Source organism: Paramisgurnus dabryanus, chromosome 16, assembly GCF_030506205.2.
Source record: "Paramisgurnus dabryanus chromosome 16, PD_genome_1.1, whole genome shotgun sequence".
Classification (NCBI taxonomy): Eukaryota; Metazoa; Chordata; class Actinopteri; order Cypriniformes; family Cobitidae; genus Paramisgurnus; species Paramisgurnus dabryanus.
The window spans coordinates 8,827,764-8,848,869 of record NC_133352.1 but is presented as its reverse complement, the minus strand read 5'-3'; the positions used below and the strand labels follow the sequence as shown (position 1 = coordinate 8,848,869).

At 38.7% G+C, this 21,106-nt stretch overlaps 1 protein-coding gene across 6 annotated transcripts in view; it reads right to left on the bottom strand.

Moving 5' to 3' along the window:
- The window catches only part of gria3b (glutamate receptor, ionotropic, AMPA 3b), a 176,893-nt gene that overhangs the window by 128,842 nt on the left and 26,945 nt on the right, over positions 1–21,106 (bottom strand). For all 6 annotated transcript variants that reach the window (XR_010532422.2, XM_065268127.2, XM_065268125.2 and 3 more), the window contains exon 3: positions 3,568–3,807. Coding sequence is in view for 5 of the 6 variants with exons in the window: in XM_065268127.2 (XP_065124199.1) it covers positions 3,568–3,807 (240 nt within the window). In the remaining variant the exon portion in view is untranslated. The remainder of the gene's footprint in view (positions 1–3,567; positions 3,808–21,106) is intronic.

The window sequence follows — 21,106 nt, the reverse complement described above, 5'->3', positions numbered from 1 at the left end:
TTAAATAAAAAACCTATATCTCTGCATCAAAAAAATCATAGAGACACGGGGGTTGGATCATTTCACTTGTGGCTTGGAGTATAACCACTGGTGGGTGCCAATTTACTCCCTAGAAACCAAAGACAGTACCCTAGCAACCAATTAAATAAAAAACCTATATCTCTGCATCAAAAAATCATAGAGACACAGATGTTGGATCGTTTCACTTGTGGCTTGGAGTATAATCACTGGTGGGTGCTTATTTACTTCCTAGCAACCAAAGACAGTACCCTAGCAACCGATTAAATAAAAAACCTATATCTCTGCATCAAAAAAATCATAGAGACACGGGGGTTCGATCATTTCACTTGTGGCTTGGAGTATAACCACTGGTGGGTGCCAATTTACTCCCTAGCAACCAAAGACAGTACCCTAGCAACCAATTAAATAAAAAACCTATATCTCTGCATCAAAAAATCATAGAGACACGGGGGTTGGATAATTTCACTTGTGGCTTGGAGTATAACCACTGGTGGATGCTAATTTACTTCCTAGCCACCAAAGACAGTACCCTAGCAACCAATTAAATAAAAAACCTATATCTCTGCATCAAAAAATCATAGAGACACGGGGGTTGGATCATTTCACTTGTGGCTTGGAGTATAACCACTGGTGGGTGCCAATTTACTCCCTAGCAACCAAAGACAGTACCCTAGCAACCAATTAAATAAAAAACCTATATCTCTGCATCAAAAAATCATAGAGACACAGATGTTGGATCGTTTCACTTGTGGCTTGGAGTATAATCACTGGTGGGTGCTTATTTACTTCCTAGCAACCAAAGACAGTACCCTAGCAACCAATTAAATAAAAAACCTATATCTCTGCATCAAAAAAATCATAGAGACACGGGGGTTGGATCATTTCACTTGTGGCTTGGAGTATAACCACTGGTGGGTGCCAATTTACTCCCTAGCAACCAAAGACAGTACCCTAGCAACCGATTAAATAAAAAACCTATATCTCTGCATCAAAAAATCATAGAGACACGGGGGTTGGATAATTTCACTTGTGGCTTGGAGTATAACCACTGGTGGATGCTAATTTACTTCCTAGCCACCAAAGACAGTACCCTAGCAACCAATTAAATAAAAAACCTATATCTCTGCATCAAAAAATCATAGAGACACGGGGGTTGGATCATTTCACTTGTGGCTTGGAGTATAACCACTGGTGGATGCTAATTTACTCCCTAGCAACCAAAGACAGTACCCTAGCAACCGATTAAATAAAAAACCTATATCTCTTCATCAAAAAATCATAGAGACACAGTTGTTGGATCATTTTACTTGTGGCTTGGAGTATAATCACTGTTGGATGCTAATTTACTTCCTAGCAACCAAAGACAATACCCTAGCAACCGATTAAATAAAAAACCTATATCTCTGCATCAAAAAATCATAGAGACACGGGGGTTAGATCATTTTACTTGTGGCTTGGAGTATAATCACTGGTAGAAGCTAATTTACTTCCTAGCAACCAAAGACACTACCCTAGCAACCGATTAAAGGAACATGCCCACATTTTGGGAATTTAGCTTATTCATAACGCAACATATTAATAAAAAAAAGGTTTGCGTTATTTTATCACTTATTGGGAGCAGTAGTCTAGCTAGAGCCATTCACTGCCAGTCTTTGTGCTAAGCAGGGGCTGCGTCAGACAGAGTTACAGCACGCACGGAGATGAGAAAGGTATGTATGGACTTATCTAACTCTGGGGGATACGGTGAATGAGCTAAATTCCCAAAATGTGGGCATGTTCCTTTAAATAAAAACCCTATATCTCTGCATCAAAAAATCATAGAGACACAGGGGTTTCACTTGTGGCTTGGAGTATAACCACTGGTGGGAGCCAATTTACTCCCTAGCAACCAAAGACACTACCCTAGCAACCAATAATAAACCTATATCTCTGCTTTAGAACATTGTAGAGACATGGGGTTGAATCGTTTCACTTGTGGCTTGAAGTATAATCACCGGTTGATGTCAATTTACTCCCTAGCAATCAAACAGAGGTACCCTAGCAACCATTTAGCAAGACCTGTATCTCTGCATCAGAACAGCATAGATACACAGGTGTGGGCTCATTGTACTCGTGGCCTGGAGTATAATAATTCTTGGATGATTTTGTGGCCTGTGTTTTGCCACGGCAAGCATCACTTCACATTTCTTCAGAAAATCTAGTTTACACTACTATCCACACTGTAAAATGTGCTACAGTAACATGTCTAAAGGACTTATTTTTACATTACCTTGCTTTAAAATGACCTTGTCGGTAGTCGATTCAGTCATTTTTTTAAAAACTTTATTTTAGTTAAAACAGATCATTTAATTGAATATACAAGGCACATTTGAAAAGTGACAGCAAATTTCACAGTGCACATTTCTTTACACTTAGCGTTACAAGACTGTGGCGTAAAATGGCTATTTTATGCATTATCTGTCACTGAATAGAGAAGCTTCTCAGCCACTTAGAGATTTTGACCTTTAAGCCAGAATCAAACGAAGAATCCATGCAGATTCGGAAGGACTCGTTGAGCACGAACGGGAAGAGTTTCCCCGCAGTCCTCTGTGCCAGCTTTCTGTGTCTCATTTAATTAGTGATACATTTTCCAGAAAAACCATCGTGAACTCAAGCGCAGGAAGATCTAACGAAAGCGAAATGTCAGAGTCACTGCCTCGAGCTTGCGTTCCGCCAAAAGACGCTTTGACTCGTGACAGATTCCTCAACAGAAAGCACTTGAGCTTTATTAATCGCTCGGTCCGTCTGATCTGAACGATGGGAAATGATTGTAAGGAAATGAATGGGTAAATAGGATGCGGTACAGAAAGGCAGACAGCTGAACTGCAGTGCGGCATGTTGGGCTGACACCAAAATGACAGCGCAGATGTTGTAACTAGATGACAAGCCGCAGTAATGTCTCTAAAGTTTGGGGAAAGAAGAATTATTAGCCAGGTGTCTTCTGGGTCAAATGAAGATTGTGACCTCTCTATGATTAGTAAACACAAACCATGGCACAAGAACAGGTGTGCTGGGGGAAAGAGGGCGATGAGGCGTCGCCGATGTTATGGGCCTGAATATTAATTGGATAACAAAGGCATTTCAGGATCCCTAATAGTATTTTACTGCCACTCCTTAAATGTTTTATGCTAAATTTAATGTTAATAGGATTCAAAATCAGTTATAATGCTATTTAGACAAAATGGTATTAAGAAAGTTTAAAGCGAGTGAGCTGTTTAATAAGCAAAGTATTTCAGGGCCCCAGATTCTTCTGTGTCGCACAAATCTAGGGCACATCAGTACTAAATTCATCATGTATCCAGAGATAACTGGACCTTTGCTCAAGTACCGCTGGCGCTCCATCTAGACCTGAAAAGGACTCAAATGGGGCGTCCATTCTGACCTGCTCCTTATGTGCTATAAACCCAGTATAAACAATACTCATTCATCAATCTAATTCTGGTACAAAAAAGTGCATGTGGGCCAGACAGCTTCACGTGTTGTTCACAAGTAACTGAGATGACTTACCTCTGTCTGTGTCGTAGAGGTAGACGAACTTGTCCCACTTGTAGTGAGACAGAAGACTGAGGACGGCACCCCTCAGCGGCGGGCGCATCTGAATGACGAACTGCACGTCCGAGTCGATCGGGTAACTGGGCGTGACGAAAGAGGTGTGGAGGGCACCGCAGAAGGAGGTCAGCGTGTTCATAGACTTCTTATCGTAGAAGCCGAAGATGGCGTAGACGCCTCTGGAGAACTGCGAACAAACTGCAAACAGAACGAGATGAGGGACAAAGCTTTATTTCGTTTATCAAAACAAACTGACATGAGCATGCACGTTCTGTGACAGCGAAAACGACTGCGTAATTTGTTGTCAAGAAACCAATCATGCAAAATAGAATGGGATGATGTTGGCATGTTGGTAATGGCAATAAAGGAAAAATGTGTATTAACGTGGAAATTTGTTTTGACTGTGAGCATATGAGTGGAGAAATAATTGCATTTATTTCCCGCAGATGAAAGAGCTGCGTTGCCTCTGACAGCGAGATAATCAAAGCACACTCGCCTTAAACAAAATACTAAACTTGTCGCCTGATTGGCTGTTCTGTATTCTCCCGAAACACTTGAAGCGAGTGAAGCATAATTATACAACTCTGTGAAGCGATAACATTCATTTAATAACTTTGAGATGCAATGATCTGGAGAGAACTTGTGCTCATCCGAGTTATTTACTGTTGCCAAGGGCTAGTATTCTAGTTAGACATTATGTTTTAATGGATGTTCACCCCTAAAAGATACTTAGGAATGGTAATTTTTATGATCTGAACTAATTATCCATTTAATTATAATTATTTTAGATTCAGATTTGAACAAATATTGCAATTTCCTACATATCCTAGTATATTTAAGGGATAATGTATAGACAGCCGGTTGTTATCGCAAAAGCCCCGACAGTGTGATCAGGACCCGGACATTATCCCGCTTATTACATGGCATTTATCTCATAAGTAAGTTAAGGAACATTAAATATTTCATCAGCTCATTTTTACCAAATGCAGACCTTCCGTGAGGAAAACACGTTTACTTTCGGTTTAACTGTTTCCTGTCAAAATAATTAGCATTATTAGAGTCTTGGTTAGCATGTGTTAATAGCAGAGGCGGGCATTACTTAAGTATTTTTACGTACATAAAAGTACATTTTTAAGTATTCGTATTTTATCAGTGTTTTTCCTTGGCAAACATACATTCCAAAGCTTATTATCATAATTTTTACTCCACTACATTTCATAATTTCAAGTTTTTGGTTTATATTTAATATTTAAGTACATTAGACATCTAGTATTTTTTTTTACTTTTACTTAAGTAATTTTGTACCTTTACTCAAGAAAAGTAAAAGTACACAATTTTTATGTAATTAGGTATTAAATCAATTTTAATATGCAATATAAAAGGAATACACAGTATGATTCTATGCTTTAGAATGTAGAGAACATTTTTTAATAAAATAAAGTAATTTTTTCCCAAGACAAACACTATGATAAAGCACAGATGCTTGGAAAATTTACTTAAAATACTCAAGTAATGTCCACCTCTGGTTAATAGTTCCAGGTGGTTGTTTTCTGGGAATATCAAACCTGCAAATGTCTCGAGTGGCCAATCAGAATCAAGCATTCCAACGAGCCGTGTAATAAAGAGTTTATTCTTTGGCTCATCAAGTAGGTCAATCTGAATTATTTTTTGACCTTTTGAAAATAAATGTAACCTTGTACCACAAAACCAGTCATAAGTCACATGGGTATATTTGTGGCTATTGCTTTACAAAAATCTTTAAAAATGTGATAATTATGGGTCAAAATTATCAATTTTTCTTCATTAGGATATTATGATCATGTTTAATGAAGATATTTTGTACATTTCCTACAATTAATATATCAAAACTTTTATTTTTTGTGAGTGGATGCAGTTGCTAAGGACAACTTTGAAGGCAACTTTCTCAATATTTAGATTTTTTGCACCGTCACATTCCAGATTTTCAAATAGTTTTAAAGGGGCCATAGCATCAGACTTTTCCATGTTTAAGTGCTATGATTGGGTCCCCAGTGCTTCTTTCAACCTAGAAAATGTGAAAAAGATCAACCCAGTAATTTAGTTTTGGTAAACCATTCTGTGCAAGCACATAAAAAATAGGTCATTGAAATTTGGCTCTCCTTATGATGTCATAAGGAGCTCTTATTATTCACCTTATTTTTCAGGACAACAAGGGCGGCGCCATTACGCTCATTTTGTCAACGTACTTCCGGCTGCATATGATGAGCAGCTGAGGCAGTGGCTGAAGGCGACGCGTTAAACTTAAAAAGCTCACTCAAGCGCCTTTATGTTTGTTTCTTACCAATTTTAACGGACGGGGAGCCGACTGAGGAACACCCTAATCCCAAGTAATGGTTCGACTACGATGTTCCGGTAACTTTAAACCACGCCGGGTGTTGAAAAGGTGGTCAGTTTCAGGTAAGCTATCTTAGCTTAATGTGCTCTTTCGCCTGTTGTTAGATTTGTGATGTCCGTTCTACGAATAAACTTAAGATCAGTAACGTTAGTTTATAAAATGCAATTATTTTGAATGATTTTCATTGCCCACCTATATTTTTATATTTAAGATAAGACAACAATATATTATAGTACATTACATTCTTACAGTAGCTCACGTGATTCATACAAGTTACAGAGATTTCAGATGCTAGGAGGTCAGTTAATTTCTCATTCAGATATTGATAATGACATATTAAACGACATATTATTTAACACTGAAGTTAGAGATTGTGTGTATAATGTTACTGTCTCTTTTTAATGCATCTCTCTCACACACTGTTCTTTTTAAGTATGGATGTCATTTATAAATTAATTCTCATGATGCAAGTTTCTTTTAAATACTAACATAAAAATGTTTATGGTTCTATTATTTTCACAGATGCATTGATGTTTAGTGATGCAATGGACAACTGTGAGGATGATACAATCAACATGTTCCTAAACTGTGACGCAGAAACACAATGGGAGGATCAATCCGTCTCTGAACACAACTACACTTTAAAATCACAACTCAACCTGAAGCAACATACATCTGATATGGGAAAACAATGGTGCGGTTTCCCGGACAGGGCTTATGCTGGTCCCAGGCTAAAATGCTTATTTGAGCTACGATAATTTAAAAACACCTTGTACTAACATACCTCAACATATATGAGTGCCATTGTTTTGTCACAAGAAGTGGTTTGTTTGTAAAAACTAAAATGTCCTAATATAATTAAGGCCTAGTCCTGTAAACCCTGTCCGAGAAACTGCTTCAATGCTTTTGCTTCATGTGATGAGCTGGCACAAATGTACATATCTCTGCTGAGAAACAACCATCTTTGTCAGCTTTACACAGGGTTGATATTGCATCCATTACACAGTCGCTAAGCACATCACCAGTACATACACCAACAGCTTCCAGATAAACACTTGGGATCAGCTCCTGATAACTCTGATAAAGCTGCATCTTAATTCATTGCAGGGTGGTCTTGCTGAAAAGTTAGTTGTTTCTTAGTCCATAGTTATTTTTATAAACCTTTACAATGTGACCTGATTTTACCTGTTGTAAAGTTACATTAAACCTTCATACAGTATGTGATCAGATGTCATGCAGTGATATTAAACATTTACAATGTGATCTGTTGTGCATTTATATTAAACCTTTATAATGTGATCAGATATTACCTGCCATGCAGTTATAAACATTTACAATGTGATCAGATATTGTGCAGTTATATTAAATCTTTACAATGTGATCAGATATTGTGCAGTTATATTAAATCTTTACAATGTGATCAGATGTTATCTGTCATGCAGTTATATTAAATCTTTACAATGTGATCAGATATTACCTGCCATGCAGTTATATTTAACCTTTACAATGTGATCAGATGTTGTGCAGTTATATTAAATCTTTACAATGTGATCAGATGTTACCTGTCATGCAGTTATATAAACCTTTACAGTGTGATCAGATATTATCTGTAAGGAATTTCTTAAACCATATGTGAGCTTTGTAGATTCCACTTAAAAGGATTTAAGTCTCCTGATTTGAAGGAATAAGTGTTGGCAAGTTTGCAAATGAATTCTATCATGGTACATTACCACATAAAAACAAAATAGATATTGGACTGGCTAAGGTGCACATTTGCTTTAAAAAAGACGAAATCACTGTGTAAATATTGGTAAGCATAATTACTTTAACTCTTTCACCGCCAGCATTTTTAAAAAAAGTTGCCAGCCAGCGCCAGCGTTTTTCATGATTTTCACCAAAGTTTAATGCCTTCCAGAAAATGTTCTTCTTTAAATATATAAACATACAATATACCAAATGAAAGAACAGACCCTCTGCTTTCAAAAAAAAAAAAAAACGTTTCATCCTACCTTTAGTGGTTCTTTTGCAATCAGCTTTTGAATATGGGTAGGTTTTTGCAAAAACACCATATTTTGAGCAAAAAGCAGAGATAATTCCATTTTTGTGACAGACTTTTCATAGAGATCCCATTCAGAGCGATCTTTAAAACAGATAGGACCATAGACAGTAAAAGAAATGGACACAGCGACCCCGTTGGATTCAACGGAGACAAGTGAAGCCAATTAGAAGCTTACACTTCCGGGGGGTCGAGCGTACTGCGCAGACTCAAACTGAGCTTGGTGACGTGAGCAACCTGCCGGACAATTGTAAGTCTTCTAATAGCGGTGCCAAGAGAAATCTGAATCACCCACCGAATCTTGCAGAAACGGCGAGCGTGAACAGGAGTACATTTTGTATTAAGTATATTTAGTATTCTGATTAAATACTTTGTCATTTTGCATAGTATTTATTTATTTTAAAGTTTAACGCCAGTACGCCATATTCTACATGCGCTTCTCCTCCTGTCCATATGGTAATTTCTCTACTGTGCGACAGAGAGTCGCGTGGTTATGACGCAATCGTTAGCATAGTTTTACTAAAACTGCTTCTACTGGGCCATAACGTAAGATACAAGGTAATGGAGCCTTTTATACATTTTCGTGTTTCTTTAGAAATAATTGATGCACAAATTGAGTCTTTAAATGCCTCAGATGTAAAGTTATTCACTGTCAAAGTGACGCCAAAATGAATGGGAGTCAATGGAATGCTAAGAGCAGGTGGGGGTCCGCTAGCTAATGGCGGTGCCCAGGGCTGCTTCAATAAAATATGAAACCCTGCCCCCCTGGATAGGACATGCAGCAGCTTGCCATAGGGCAATACTTCCGGTTTTAAAAAGTTGCGGAAGGGCGCCACCTGGTGGATAATAGCGGTATTGCGGAAAGACGGAAAATCTCGTCATTGGCGGGGAAGCGTTTTCTCTTAATTGACGAGATATCTCGTCAATGGCGGGGAAAGAGTAAATAATGCTGCTCCATAAACTCCTTCTGACAGGACGAGGTAATTAAATATGTTCAATAGGTTACTTGCCGCGGCCGCTTCATGTCGTCTAACCACGAGACGATTGATGGGACATTATAAGACTATCCGAGCGTCGTATCAAGTTTTCTCCGTGCTCCTAATTCAAAACATTTACAGCAGTTGCGATATTTGTCATTTAGCTAAAGTTATAGTGAACTACAAACAATCTTTTAACCACCAAACTAGCTACCGAATGCACTGTGCCATATTAGCAGCGGAAGTCGGTTGACAAAATGCGGAAGAGCGAAGAATTGAAAAGGGGCGTGGCGGAATAAGGTCAATAATAACTCATTTTTCTGCACTATCTAATCACAGCACTGCCATTTAGTGCAAAGAGAAAGAGAGAGAGATAATAGTTTACAGCACAATTGAGTTATAATTGCAAAAAACCACCATCATTGTGATCAGTGTTTGCACTTCATCCGCTCATTTGCATTTTAAAGGACACACCCAAAACGCCACATTTTTGCAAACACCTACAAAGTGGCAATTTTAAGATGTTATAATAAATTATTTTGAGCTAAAATTTCATATATGTGCTCTGAGAACACCAAAGATTTATTTGACATCTTAAAAAGTCCCCTTTAAAACATTTTATTGAAAAGCTTATTTCTTTCAGATGATGTATAAATCTAAATTTTAGAAAATGTACCTTTATGACTGGTTTTGTGCTCTAGGGTCACAACTGTGTATGTTTACAAGCCGGAAATAAGCAGGCACTTGGTAAGCCTAGGTGTCAGGATGTAAAAGCCAGAGGATCAGAGTTAATGCCGATGGTCATTCTGGCATGTATGTGCTGTAACAGGCTGCAGTGTGTGAAGGGATTCGTTGATCCGCCCGTCTCTTTGTTGGTCTTCACTTTACTCTTAATTTGGGCCGTCTCTGACACAGCCGTACTCCTCTGAGACACGAGCTGGCTTCCTCACTTCCATCAGTTGTCGTGGACTTATTAGGACAAACTTTGAACAAACTCAAACCACTCACATAAATTATGTCAGACGCCTCTGCTTTCCTTCGTCTCTTCAGACTCCAACTAAACCCTGTTTTTTTTGTCAGCCTGTCTACTCCAACCATCTGGATGTTCCCCCAAGCATTCGCGTTTCAGGCTCGGCACTTCTCTCCACCTGAATGCCTCTCCTCTTAGAATGAATCTCGCCGTATCTCTCGCTTTGCAAACTGAATTAATTTAGTCCCTATCTTTCTCGAGCATACAGGCTTTTTATCCAAAAGACTTTTTACATGTGCGGTAGAGAATTATATACAACCTAATCTCACTTCATTCTTTGTCACACAAAAAGCCTGTTATCGGGATAATCGCTTTACATCAAATGCATGTCATGTCACATTTTGATGACGCGTTTAGTCAGGGCGTGCATCGTCACAGCTTAGGGTAGAGTGTTTAATGACCTCAAAGGATCAATCCTTAGCCGCTTCATCTTTACCTTCCTAACCCCCGAGCAACCATGGGTCTCATTACCGAACGCTCGTTGAATACATCCATCTTTGTTCGGATAATTCGGGACACACTCTGCACCATGCATTTTCAAAGCCTCCAAAGACCGAGAGGACACTGGCGTGGAAATGATAAGAACCATTAAAAAAAGACTCGAATGGCTCATTTCAGCCTGAAATTATGTAACGGCAGTGTCGTGCCCTTGAAGCCGGCTTTCGCCACCACGACCGTACGTGGCCCACAGACCTCAAGCACATCGCTGTAAATGTCAGAGTGGATCATCTGTACTCGCTGTCCTCTTTTCTCCTTCTATTGCTCTGCAATTCCACCCACCCGTACGACTCCACCTCCTCAAACACAACACACTCAGAGGAAGATGGTCCTCGGGGGCTTTGTGCAAGTAATTGTATCTGCTCTTGCGAGGAGACATGTGAAGTCCTTCAAACTATTTATTCAAAATGTCAGCTGAAAACAGGAATCCCTCTCGCCCTAATGATGCATGCCTTCTGAGTGTGTCTTTGAAGGGCGAATGCTTTCGTAATCCGCCTCCTCATACATATCTATTCGTTACATATCACACTATGTGTTATTTTTCAGTGTCTGCCTGTAGCAGATTAAATTTAATACGCACATTGTGTATGTTAAGATGCTTCTTATGTAAATTGTTTGTGTGACCCTGTAAATCGGCCCTATAGGGAATAAATAAAGTGTTAGACATTGAATTGAATTGTACTAAATATGACCAGATGCTGTGGGGTCAAATATAAACATTTTCTGGGTTAATTTTAGCCAAGCTGCTAAGCTCGTCCCTTTTCACCCAATGCTGGGTTGAAAATAACCCAGCATTTATTACAGTGTTGATCAAACAGAAACAGATTTTACTGCTACTGTACCTTACAAAGCAGCATGTAAACTAAAATGGGACATCAGAAATAATTGATTTTAAAAATTAAACAAACTGGCAACTTCATTTATCACGCATGCAATTTCTGCATACATCAAAGTGTGACGCTCAGTGTTCACAGCTGATCTGCAGATCCACTAACACCACCATATTTTTCTAAGCTTATCACAATGCTTTCTAAAATCATCTACAAACATGGCACTGACAGGCATTTTTTTTAATTGACAAAAATGAGGTATAATATTTCTATTTAACTACATTGGGAATGTGAAGTTTAATAAAGTTGTTGTTTAGAAGAGTTTGAAACAGAGCCATCATATTCACTTCCCTGGTGATCTTTACTCATCACACACAAAATCTCAGCCAAAACACATGCTGTACATGAGGTTTTCATAAAAATAAGTACATTAGGCCCTCATCTAGCAATCTCAATGCTCTAAATAGATATTAAACATCTAAAATGATCTTTATTTGTAAGTTTTCTGAGAGGTGTACTGTCTTAAATGCGTGTGACATTTTGGTTTTAAAACATGCAGGTATTAGAAAATAAAGTGCAGGACTTGCTTGATGTTAAATTAGTTATTAAGAGTAATAAGATCGGAAAAAAAAATGTCCTTGCGCTGACTGACAGAGCCGAAGCAGGCACACAATTGCATGAGTGCACAACCTCGATATATACACAGAATTACAGTTTTAAAGGGACACTTCACTTTTTTTGAAAATAGGCTCATTTTCCAGTTCCCCTACAGTTAAACATTCAGCCGATCTCCGGGTCTGGCGCTAGCACTTTTAGCATAACTAAGCATAATCCACTGAACCTGATTAGACCATTAGCATCACGCTCAAAAATGAATAAAGAGTTTCGATACTTTTCCTATTTAAAACATGACTCTTCTGTAGTTACATCGTGTACTAAGACTGATGAAAAATTAAAAGTTGTGATTTTCTAGGCAGATATGGCTATGAACTATATACTTTTATTCTGACGTAATAATCAAGGACTTTGCTGCCATACCATGGCTGCAGGAGGCGCAATAATTAGCGTAGTGCCCAAAAATAGTCCCCAGCTATTGAAAGTTGCCAAGAGGACGAATTATGGGTGTTTAAGTTTAAAACTGGAAAAATAGTGAAAATCTTTGGTCATTTTTTAGCGCGATGCTAATGGTCTAATCAGATTCAAGCTAAGCTTAGCTAAAAGTGCTACCGCCAGACCCGGAGATTGGCTGAATGGATTCCAAAACTGTAAAAATCAAATGTTTAACTCTAGGGGAGCTGGAAAATTAGCATATTTAAATAAAAGTGGAGTGTCCATTTAGAGGGGAAATTACACAAGACTTTTTTTAAGATGTCAAATAAATCTTTGGTGTCCCCAGAGTACGTATGTTCTGGTTTAAAATACCATAGATAATTTATTATAGCATGTTAAAATTGCCACTTTTTCGGGGTAAGCACAAATGTGCTTTTTTTGGGTGTGTCCTGTAAATGCAAATGAGCTGATCTTTGCACTTAATGGCAGTGCCGTGGTTGGATAGTGCAGATTAAGGGACGGTATTATCCTCTTCTGACATCACAAGGGGAGCTAATTTTCAATGACCTATTTTTTCACATGCTTGCAGAGAATGATTTACCAAAACTAAATTACTGGGTTGATCTTTTTCACATTTTCTAGGTTAATAGAAGCACTGGTGACCCAATTATAGCACTTAAACCCTTTTAGATATGTCCCTTTTAAAAATATCTGTTTTGAGAAGGATTCACACAGATGTAATCTCTTATATCTTAAGTGAATGTTTGGTTAACTAATGTGTAAAAATATCTGATGTGTAACATTATATAAGATCCTTGCATTAGTAGATCTGTCTCAATGTCAATCAAACAAAAAAAGAAAGAAAAAAAGTTAAATATATTTTTACTATCCACAATTTACCGGGGGGCATTACTGTAAAAAAGAAAGTAGGTAAAACGTCAGGTGAGGCAGTGGAAGTAGTATATCAATAGTATTTTGTGTGGTGTAGAGCGAACAGGTTAGGTGTTTTTTTGCATAATTTTTTTACTATTTAAAGTCACAAACCTTTATGAGAGATGTCGTTACAGAGCTCAGGGACAACATGTGACTTAAACGAGAGTGTTTTGAACATAAGCCTAAAACTAAATCCAAGTGTTCCTGCTGTACAGTTTCCCTCACCTCCCAAAAGACAACGAATCAAAAAGAATATGGCTGAAGAACTTAAACTTAAAAACACCCCTAAACACTTGTTTGTGTGTTTTACTTCGTGGATAAGAAGCCAACACAGGATAACCCGTACCCAACCATCTCCTGCAGAGGGTAAAGGTGTTATTTCACACTTTTTTTATTTCGTTGAAGTTGTGTTCCCACATCGTTAGCAAGTTTGGATGGCTATATCTTTAGTGACTGTCAACTAATGAATGAATGAGTGTTACGTCTCCCTATGCATACCGATTGTTTACTTCGAACCGGAAGACGCGCCCACTTTTGACGCAAGGCCTCATGGGACGCAGGAAACTTGTGGATAGTAGTGTTTTTGACTTTGTTTTGGCTTAATCTAATAGTTTGATCTATTAGTGATTTTAAAGTATTGATGTGGTGATTTTGCTTTTAAACCGTCAGAAATCTTTAACTCTTTCACCGCCGGCGGTTTTTACAAAAAGTTGCCAGCCAGCGCCAGCGTTTTTCATGATTTTCACAAAAGTTTAATGTCTTCCAGAAAACGTTCCTATTCAAATATATAAACATGCAATATACCAAATGAAAGAACAGACCCTCTGCTTTCAAACAAAAATAAACCGTTTTATCCTACCTTTAGTGGTTCTTTTGTAATCAGCTTTTGAATATGGGTAGGTTTCTGCAAAAACACCACATTTTGAGCAAAAAGCAGAGATAATTCCATTTTTGTGACGGACTTTTCATAGAGATCCCATTCAGAGCGATCTTTAAAACAGACACGGACATGCAGCTGCTTGCCATAGGGCAATACTTCCGGGTTTAAAAAGTTGCAAAAGTAGTGGATAATAGCGGTATTGCGGAAAGACGGAAAAACTTGTCATTGGCGGGGAAGTGTTTTCTCTTGATTGACGAAATATCTCGTCAATGGCGGGGAAAGAGTTAACTTGATTTTTCCTCAAACCTGACTCTGTCAACTTCAAACAGCTGTAGCTCACTCATTTTTTGTCAGATTCCAACAAATCATACATTGTTTGAAGTTTTTAATAGCGAATGTCAACATATAAATAACTATTTTTTTAAAAATGTAATGAAAATTCATTAAAAAAAATCTTTTTTACACAATGGTGCATATTGTTTCATATTATTATTATTATCATATTATACATAACATAGTGTCCCAACAATTTAGCAAATGCCATATTTTCATCTTCATAATGTAGGTCAAATCAGCACACACACACATGAACACGCACACGCACACACACGCACACGCACACACACACACACACACACACACACACACACACACACACACACACACACACACACACACACACACACACACACACACACACACACACACACACACACACACACACACACACACACACACACGCGCGGGCACGCACACATACAGTGTTGTTTTAAGGATGTGACATCAGCATTTAGTGACACATCGGTTAACATCACGGTGATGCATCAGTAAAGTATCTCTAGTACAAACACAGCTCTAAAAATGGCAATAAGCATTTGGCAATATATAATTAAACGATTCAAAATGAAATCCTCATAACCACAGGCACTGTATTCATATGAAGACTGATATCGAGTTAAACTGCAGTCAGCACAGATCATGATGTTCACTCTGAATTTGTTCATCAAGGCTGTGCTGTCCTGAACACAATGTGCCTTGCAAAATCTATGGGTGACAATGGATGATGTAATATGCAGCATAATACCTTTCTCTTATAACATAATTATTATTATCTTAATCTCAGTCTTTGCCTGTGAGGTTAACACATTCATTTGTACCCACCATTGATTTGTATCTTGTTTCATAATGTTCTGGGAAACATGTCTTGGTAATCATTATAAGAATCTAGATATTTTCAGTCTTTGCGTGTGTGAGAAAGCATCATTTACAGGAATATTACCAACATTATTTGTATACATACAAAGTCTTTTTGATTTGTACTTCTTGATGACTTTAGCACAAGAAGAATATGTGAAATTCCATCACGTGAGATGTTTCTGGCCAGCTAGATGGCAATAGATTACCCAAAGTGTCAAGTTACATATAACAAAAAAACACGTTTTGCACATTATTTTCTCAACTAAATGCAAGCAGCTTTCACATTTTCACAGCGTATGAAAGATCGGAAGGTCTGTATTTGAGGTGCTTGCCAAGATGAACCAAAAATAACACCCTTATGAAGCACAAGGAGCAATGAATTTATATTAATATTTTACAGGTGAATAAAATGGTCATCCTCTTAAGGGTGTGGATTTTTTGCGGATTGGTGTGCATGGATGACTTGCTTACCACAAAACTAGTAATGTGCGCTGGCAAAGTAAATGGGGTCAATTTTGATTTGATGCGGACTTTGTGCTGTTCCTGATATCTTACACACCACACACTCTCCACAGAGGAAATGTATTACAGAGGCAACGGTTGCAACAATCTCCTTATACTTTTTTCCCCCTATGGGTTTATGAGTAGGGTTGATGCATGTACAGCTTATGATAGTCTGTAATTGGATTTTCAGAAAGCTATTTACAAAGTCTCCCACAACTGCCTAATCCCCAATCATCAGTGCAGCTCTCAGTATGTTCATATAGCTGCTGTAGAGCTACACACAGACACCATTATACAACCAAACAGAAAGAGCTGTGGACTTACAGTAACACTGGACCAAACCCAACAAAATTTAACTGACTATACACTAAAAAAATCTTTGGGAAGAAAACCTTGGGCAAATGTGCCATTGTCTAACCTAACCTGTATCAATTAGATTTATTTCAGTTAATGAGTCCAGTTAGGGCTGGGCGATATGACTCAAAAAATTATCGAGAAAATGTTTTCCATATCAGTCGATATCGATAATTATCATGATAAATAACAAATCTTTACTCCTGGCAAATTTAAAGGCAGATTTTTGCTCCTGAATGAAAATTGTAAAAACCAGACAGTTAATAATGGTTTTAAACTACTTTTTATTCAGAACATGACAAATACAAAAACTAAAATCTTGTTTTAATGCATCTGTATTAAATGTAAATCTATTTGTTATGAAATCAACACATTTCTGACACAAAAGCAGCAGACTACTGTCCCTTTAAGACCCAAGACAGACTGCTTTAAGTTTCAATATACTGAGTAACAGCTGTTTATGTTCACTTAAACAAGAAAGAAAACTTAGTTCAGTGATCACGCGTGTGTTATACATATACGAGCTATACACGCTGATAAATGGATGTCAAGGGTGTCACTTTGCTGTGGGAGCGCACATACCCAAACACTATATTCACTGCAGTGGTGGATCTGCTGCTTTTCCTCAGTTTCCTGAATTTGTGAATGTCCTGTAAATATACTTTTAAAGCTGTGCGGACGTGTGCGTGCGCAAGGCGGACGCTGAATGAAAGTAAAGTATACTGCACGCACCTGTGTCTGCTGTGTTTGACGAACCCTGTTTGCGCGTCCAACATTACACACAAGAAAATGTTTCCGCGCATTTGGATTCCGTGATTCCGTCCGCGTTATCCGCATCGCGAAAATCATAGGTCTCTACTAATAAATAAATAACTTGCCTCATCTTCCACTCCTTCAAGTCTGACTGTCACTGTGATTGTAAACCAAGAGCGCGCGCCGCATCCGGAAGTGCTCGCGCAACATTACGCACAGTGCTTAAACATTATCGATCACTTATCGAACTGTCCTTATCGTTTTATCGAAAAAGTTTATATCGGTAAAATTATCGTTATCGAATTATCGCCCAGCCCTAAGTCCAGTTATAGCATGCTGACAAAAGCTGTTTTTACACCTCATGTTGAATGCTTCTCAACGTGGTACAACATTTCTAACCCAGATTTTCTGCATTGTTAGTCAACCTAACCAGTGCATTTTGCATTGTAGTGACGTGGTGATTCTCAGTAGTTGGCCAGAATCACTAATATTTAATTAAAATATAAGAAACTGTATCCATGCTAACTGGCCTGGATCAGAACAGCCAGTGTTACAATAATAAACCGGCCTATAGAAATATAATTTATAACCAATATCGACGTCTGGTCACCCTAGTGATGACCAGTTGGCTTGGGGCAGAACAATGAGGCAAGATATTCTCTCATGGTAAAGTTTGCAAAAAAGTATCAGTCTGCGTTACCAGTACACCATCAGAACGCAATTTCAGTGCGCTAAAAACATTAAAACATTAAAACCATGTTTATAACATATTATTACACGGCTCTCTGGAATGCTTGATTCTGATTGGTCAGTTGAGACATTTGCAGGTTCGTTCTTTTCAAATAATAACCGCTCCAAAGTAATAACGCATAGCCGGTACTACTTGTACGATTAAAATTGCTCCGCGCCAATAAAGATTACTAGCTGTTTGGCGCCATCTTGTGACAAACACTGGACAACCATAATTTTAACATGTACGGAAAAAACAAAACATTTAAACAGTGGATAGAAGAACGAACAACGACAAGACACAGAGAGCTTACTGAGACTGAACTTGACAAAATAAGAGCATGACAGGTACGAAGCCAACAAACAAAAAAATACAGAATGGGCATTAAAACTTCTCAAAGACTGACTAAAAGAGAAAAAAATGGAGACAGACAAGTATGAAGCAGAGGATCTTAATAAGGTATTACGATCATTTTATGCATCTGTGCAAAGTTTCGCGGAAGGATAAAAATGTTCATTTAAAACAAATATGCCAATAAAATGTTTCAAATTCATATTCCGTCCAGTTTTTTTTCTAATGTGGCAAGTAGTCGTGTAATAAGCGGGATAATGTAGAGGCAGCCGGTAGTTATCGGGAAATAAGCCCCTTCAGTGTGATACAAGACCCTCTGCTTCGCGTCGGGTCCTGATCACACTGTCGGGGCTTATTTCCCAACAACTACCGGCTGCCTCTACATTATCCCTTACTTGTACATGTCATGATACACTATATATAAAATGATTCAATAAAATAACGACAATCGGCCCTGTAGCAGGAGCTGAAGTGGGACCACACAACAGTAATGCGCAAACCACCACATCACAATAATGAATTTGTGAATTTCAACTGCATTGTAAGTTTAAACTTTTATGCAATTTCTGTTAAACACACAATAGACATTTGACTGTATGTTTCTAGCAGCAAACTATAATAAAATGACGACAATGTGCCCCGTAGCAGGAGCTGAAATGGGCAGTGAGCCTCCATGAGGAGACCGCTCAGGGGAAACAGTCAAGGAGGCCATTTGCAAATCGCCTCTTCCTCTGGGTAACTGCGGCTGCGGTTTTCAAGAGAAGCCATTTTCAAAAGGAAAGCCGAGAACTGTGGGTGGCGTGTGTTTCAACTGGGTTTCATATAATGCGGAATGAGAAAATGCCATGCAGTCTCCTCTCTTTCTCTCTCTCTCTCTCTTTCTCTCTTCAGCCACACCACATTTTCTTAGAGTTAGCTCACTCACATCACCCACGTATCTTATCCATCACTGCCTCCTCTACAGCTATGCTAACCTACGAACCACTGACCGCTCTTAGTGATATGGCTCTGGTCATTTGAAGCGCTTCAACAGACAAGCCATGCCTGATAAAAGCCCCAAATCCTGCAAGAAAGGGATTTGCATTGTTTGCTTGATTACGGGCATGAATTTAAAGCAAGTCTCCCATGGCACTCTCTTTCAGCTTTCTGTTTCTGTCCAGAATAACTTAACAGGCCACGGGTGGGAGGGAAGAGGGCTCTTTAACCTTGAAGCTATCATTTAAAGAATGCTTTCGCCTCTCTCTTTCTCTCTCTCAAGCACACTTTCGGTCTTTAAGCATAAGCAGTCCACTTTCCCATCTCATCTTTCAGGAGTCCTCGGTGAGGTTGTAATTCTAGAGCAAAGAGGGACTCCTCCTGGCCTACTTCATTACAGCCTGAGCTTTTATTTTGGAGCTCAGAAGTATGAATATATCTCTGCACTTCTTATGTCTCGCCCGCAGTGTGTCTTCCAGATGTGCCTTCTAGAAGTGACTCAGTGAGATGAGGTAAAAAGTACACAAAGACCATGAAAGGAACTCCAAAGGCATGTGGGCTGCATCTCAATTCGCATCCTTCTACCACCCACTAAAAGCATGTACTTCCCATATGAAAAAGTACATACTTTTCAGTAGGTGGTAACATGATAATGCAATGGGATTCTGCTGGGTAAAGCGTGTGTTTGGGTCAGTATCTTTTCTTGGTCTGTTCAAAGAAATCAGGTTCTATCCCAATTCTTAAACGTAACTATTACCAGTGTTGGGGGTAACGCATTACATGGCCAGAGCTTGACTTTTTTGCGATGGAAATATGCAATTGCTTCTCAGTCATAAAAAAACACTTGCAAGCTCTGAAAGAGATCAAGTCTCAGCCAAGTAAGATAAAGTAACGCAAAAATAACCCAAAAGTAACGCAAAACTAACGTAAGTATTACGTTCCATAAAAAGTAACTAAGTAACACAATTAGTTACTTTTCTGGGGGAGTAACTTAATATTGTAATGCATTACTTTGAAAAGTAACTTTCCCCAACACTGACCATTATCATAACCTACCTCTTTACCGTACTGTAAAGGTAAATAATAGGTTAATAAGAAGACCTTCCATTTACGCTAAAGCTAACCCTAAAATCTAGGACCAACAAGGATGTTTGCACGATACAACAAATCTGTAGTTGAACTGACATTGCATTTCAATACTACAGACACCTTTGTATTTTTGTATTATTGCTTGTAACTGTTAGCATCTAGCTAAATTCCTGTTGTGTATTTAACTACATTACATTATTATTTTTTTATGGGGTAGTGCAGTGGCTAAAGTTCGCAGCTGGTAACCAAACTGTTTGCTAGTTCAGGTCACGCAACCGTTTGCAGCCCTTAAAAGTGACATAGAATGATTGAACGGGGTATTTATTCTTGTTCTGTGATGTGACAACTAAATTTTGGTAGGGTCTGTAATGCCTTAGAAGTTTCCTAAAAAAATCTCTCAGAAAGCTACATGGTAAATGGACTGCATTTATATAGCGCTTTTTTAACAGACCTATGGCCATCCAAAGCGCTGTACATGTTGCCTCACATTCACCCATTCACTCACACATTCATACACCGACGGCGGTGTCAGCCATGCAAGGCGCCATCCAGCTCGTCGGGAGCAGCTGGGGTTAGGTGTCTTGCTCAAGGACACCTCGACACTTGGTCCAGTGGAGCCGGGGATCGAACCACCAACCTTCCGGTTTGTAGACAACCTACATGAACCACTGAGCCACTGCCGCCCCTGCCACATTAGGGTGGGGGATTTTAAACGCTTGGTTTTGCACCTATTTGGCATCCCTTCGGGCTTAACTGGCAACCTCATTATGAAATGCAAGCACTTGACACTGATTGGCTGCCTTTGCTGCCACTCAAAAGAATGTAAACTTCGCCATCTTCAGAACACAGACAGACCAAAAGTTTACAGATAGAAGAGCACACCTCGGAATGCGACTTGACATTTCGCCTTGAACTT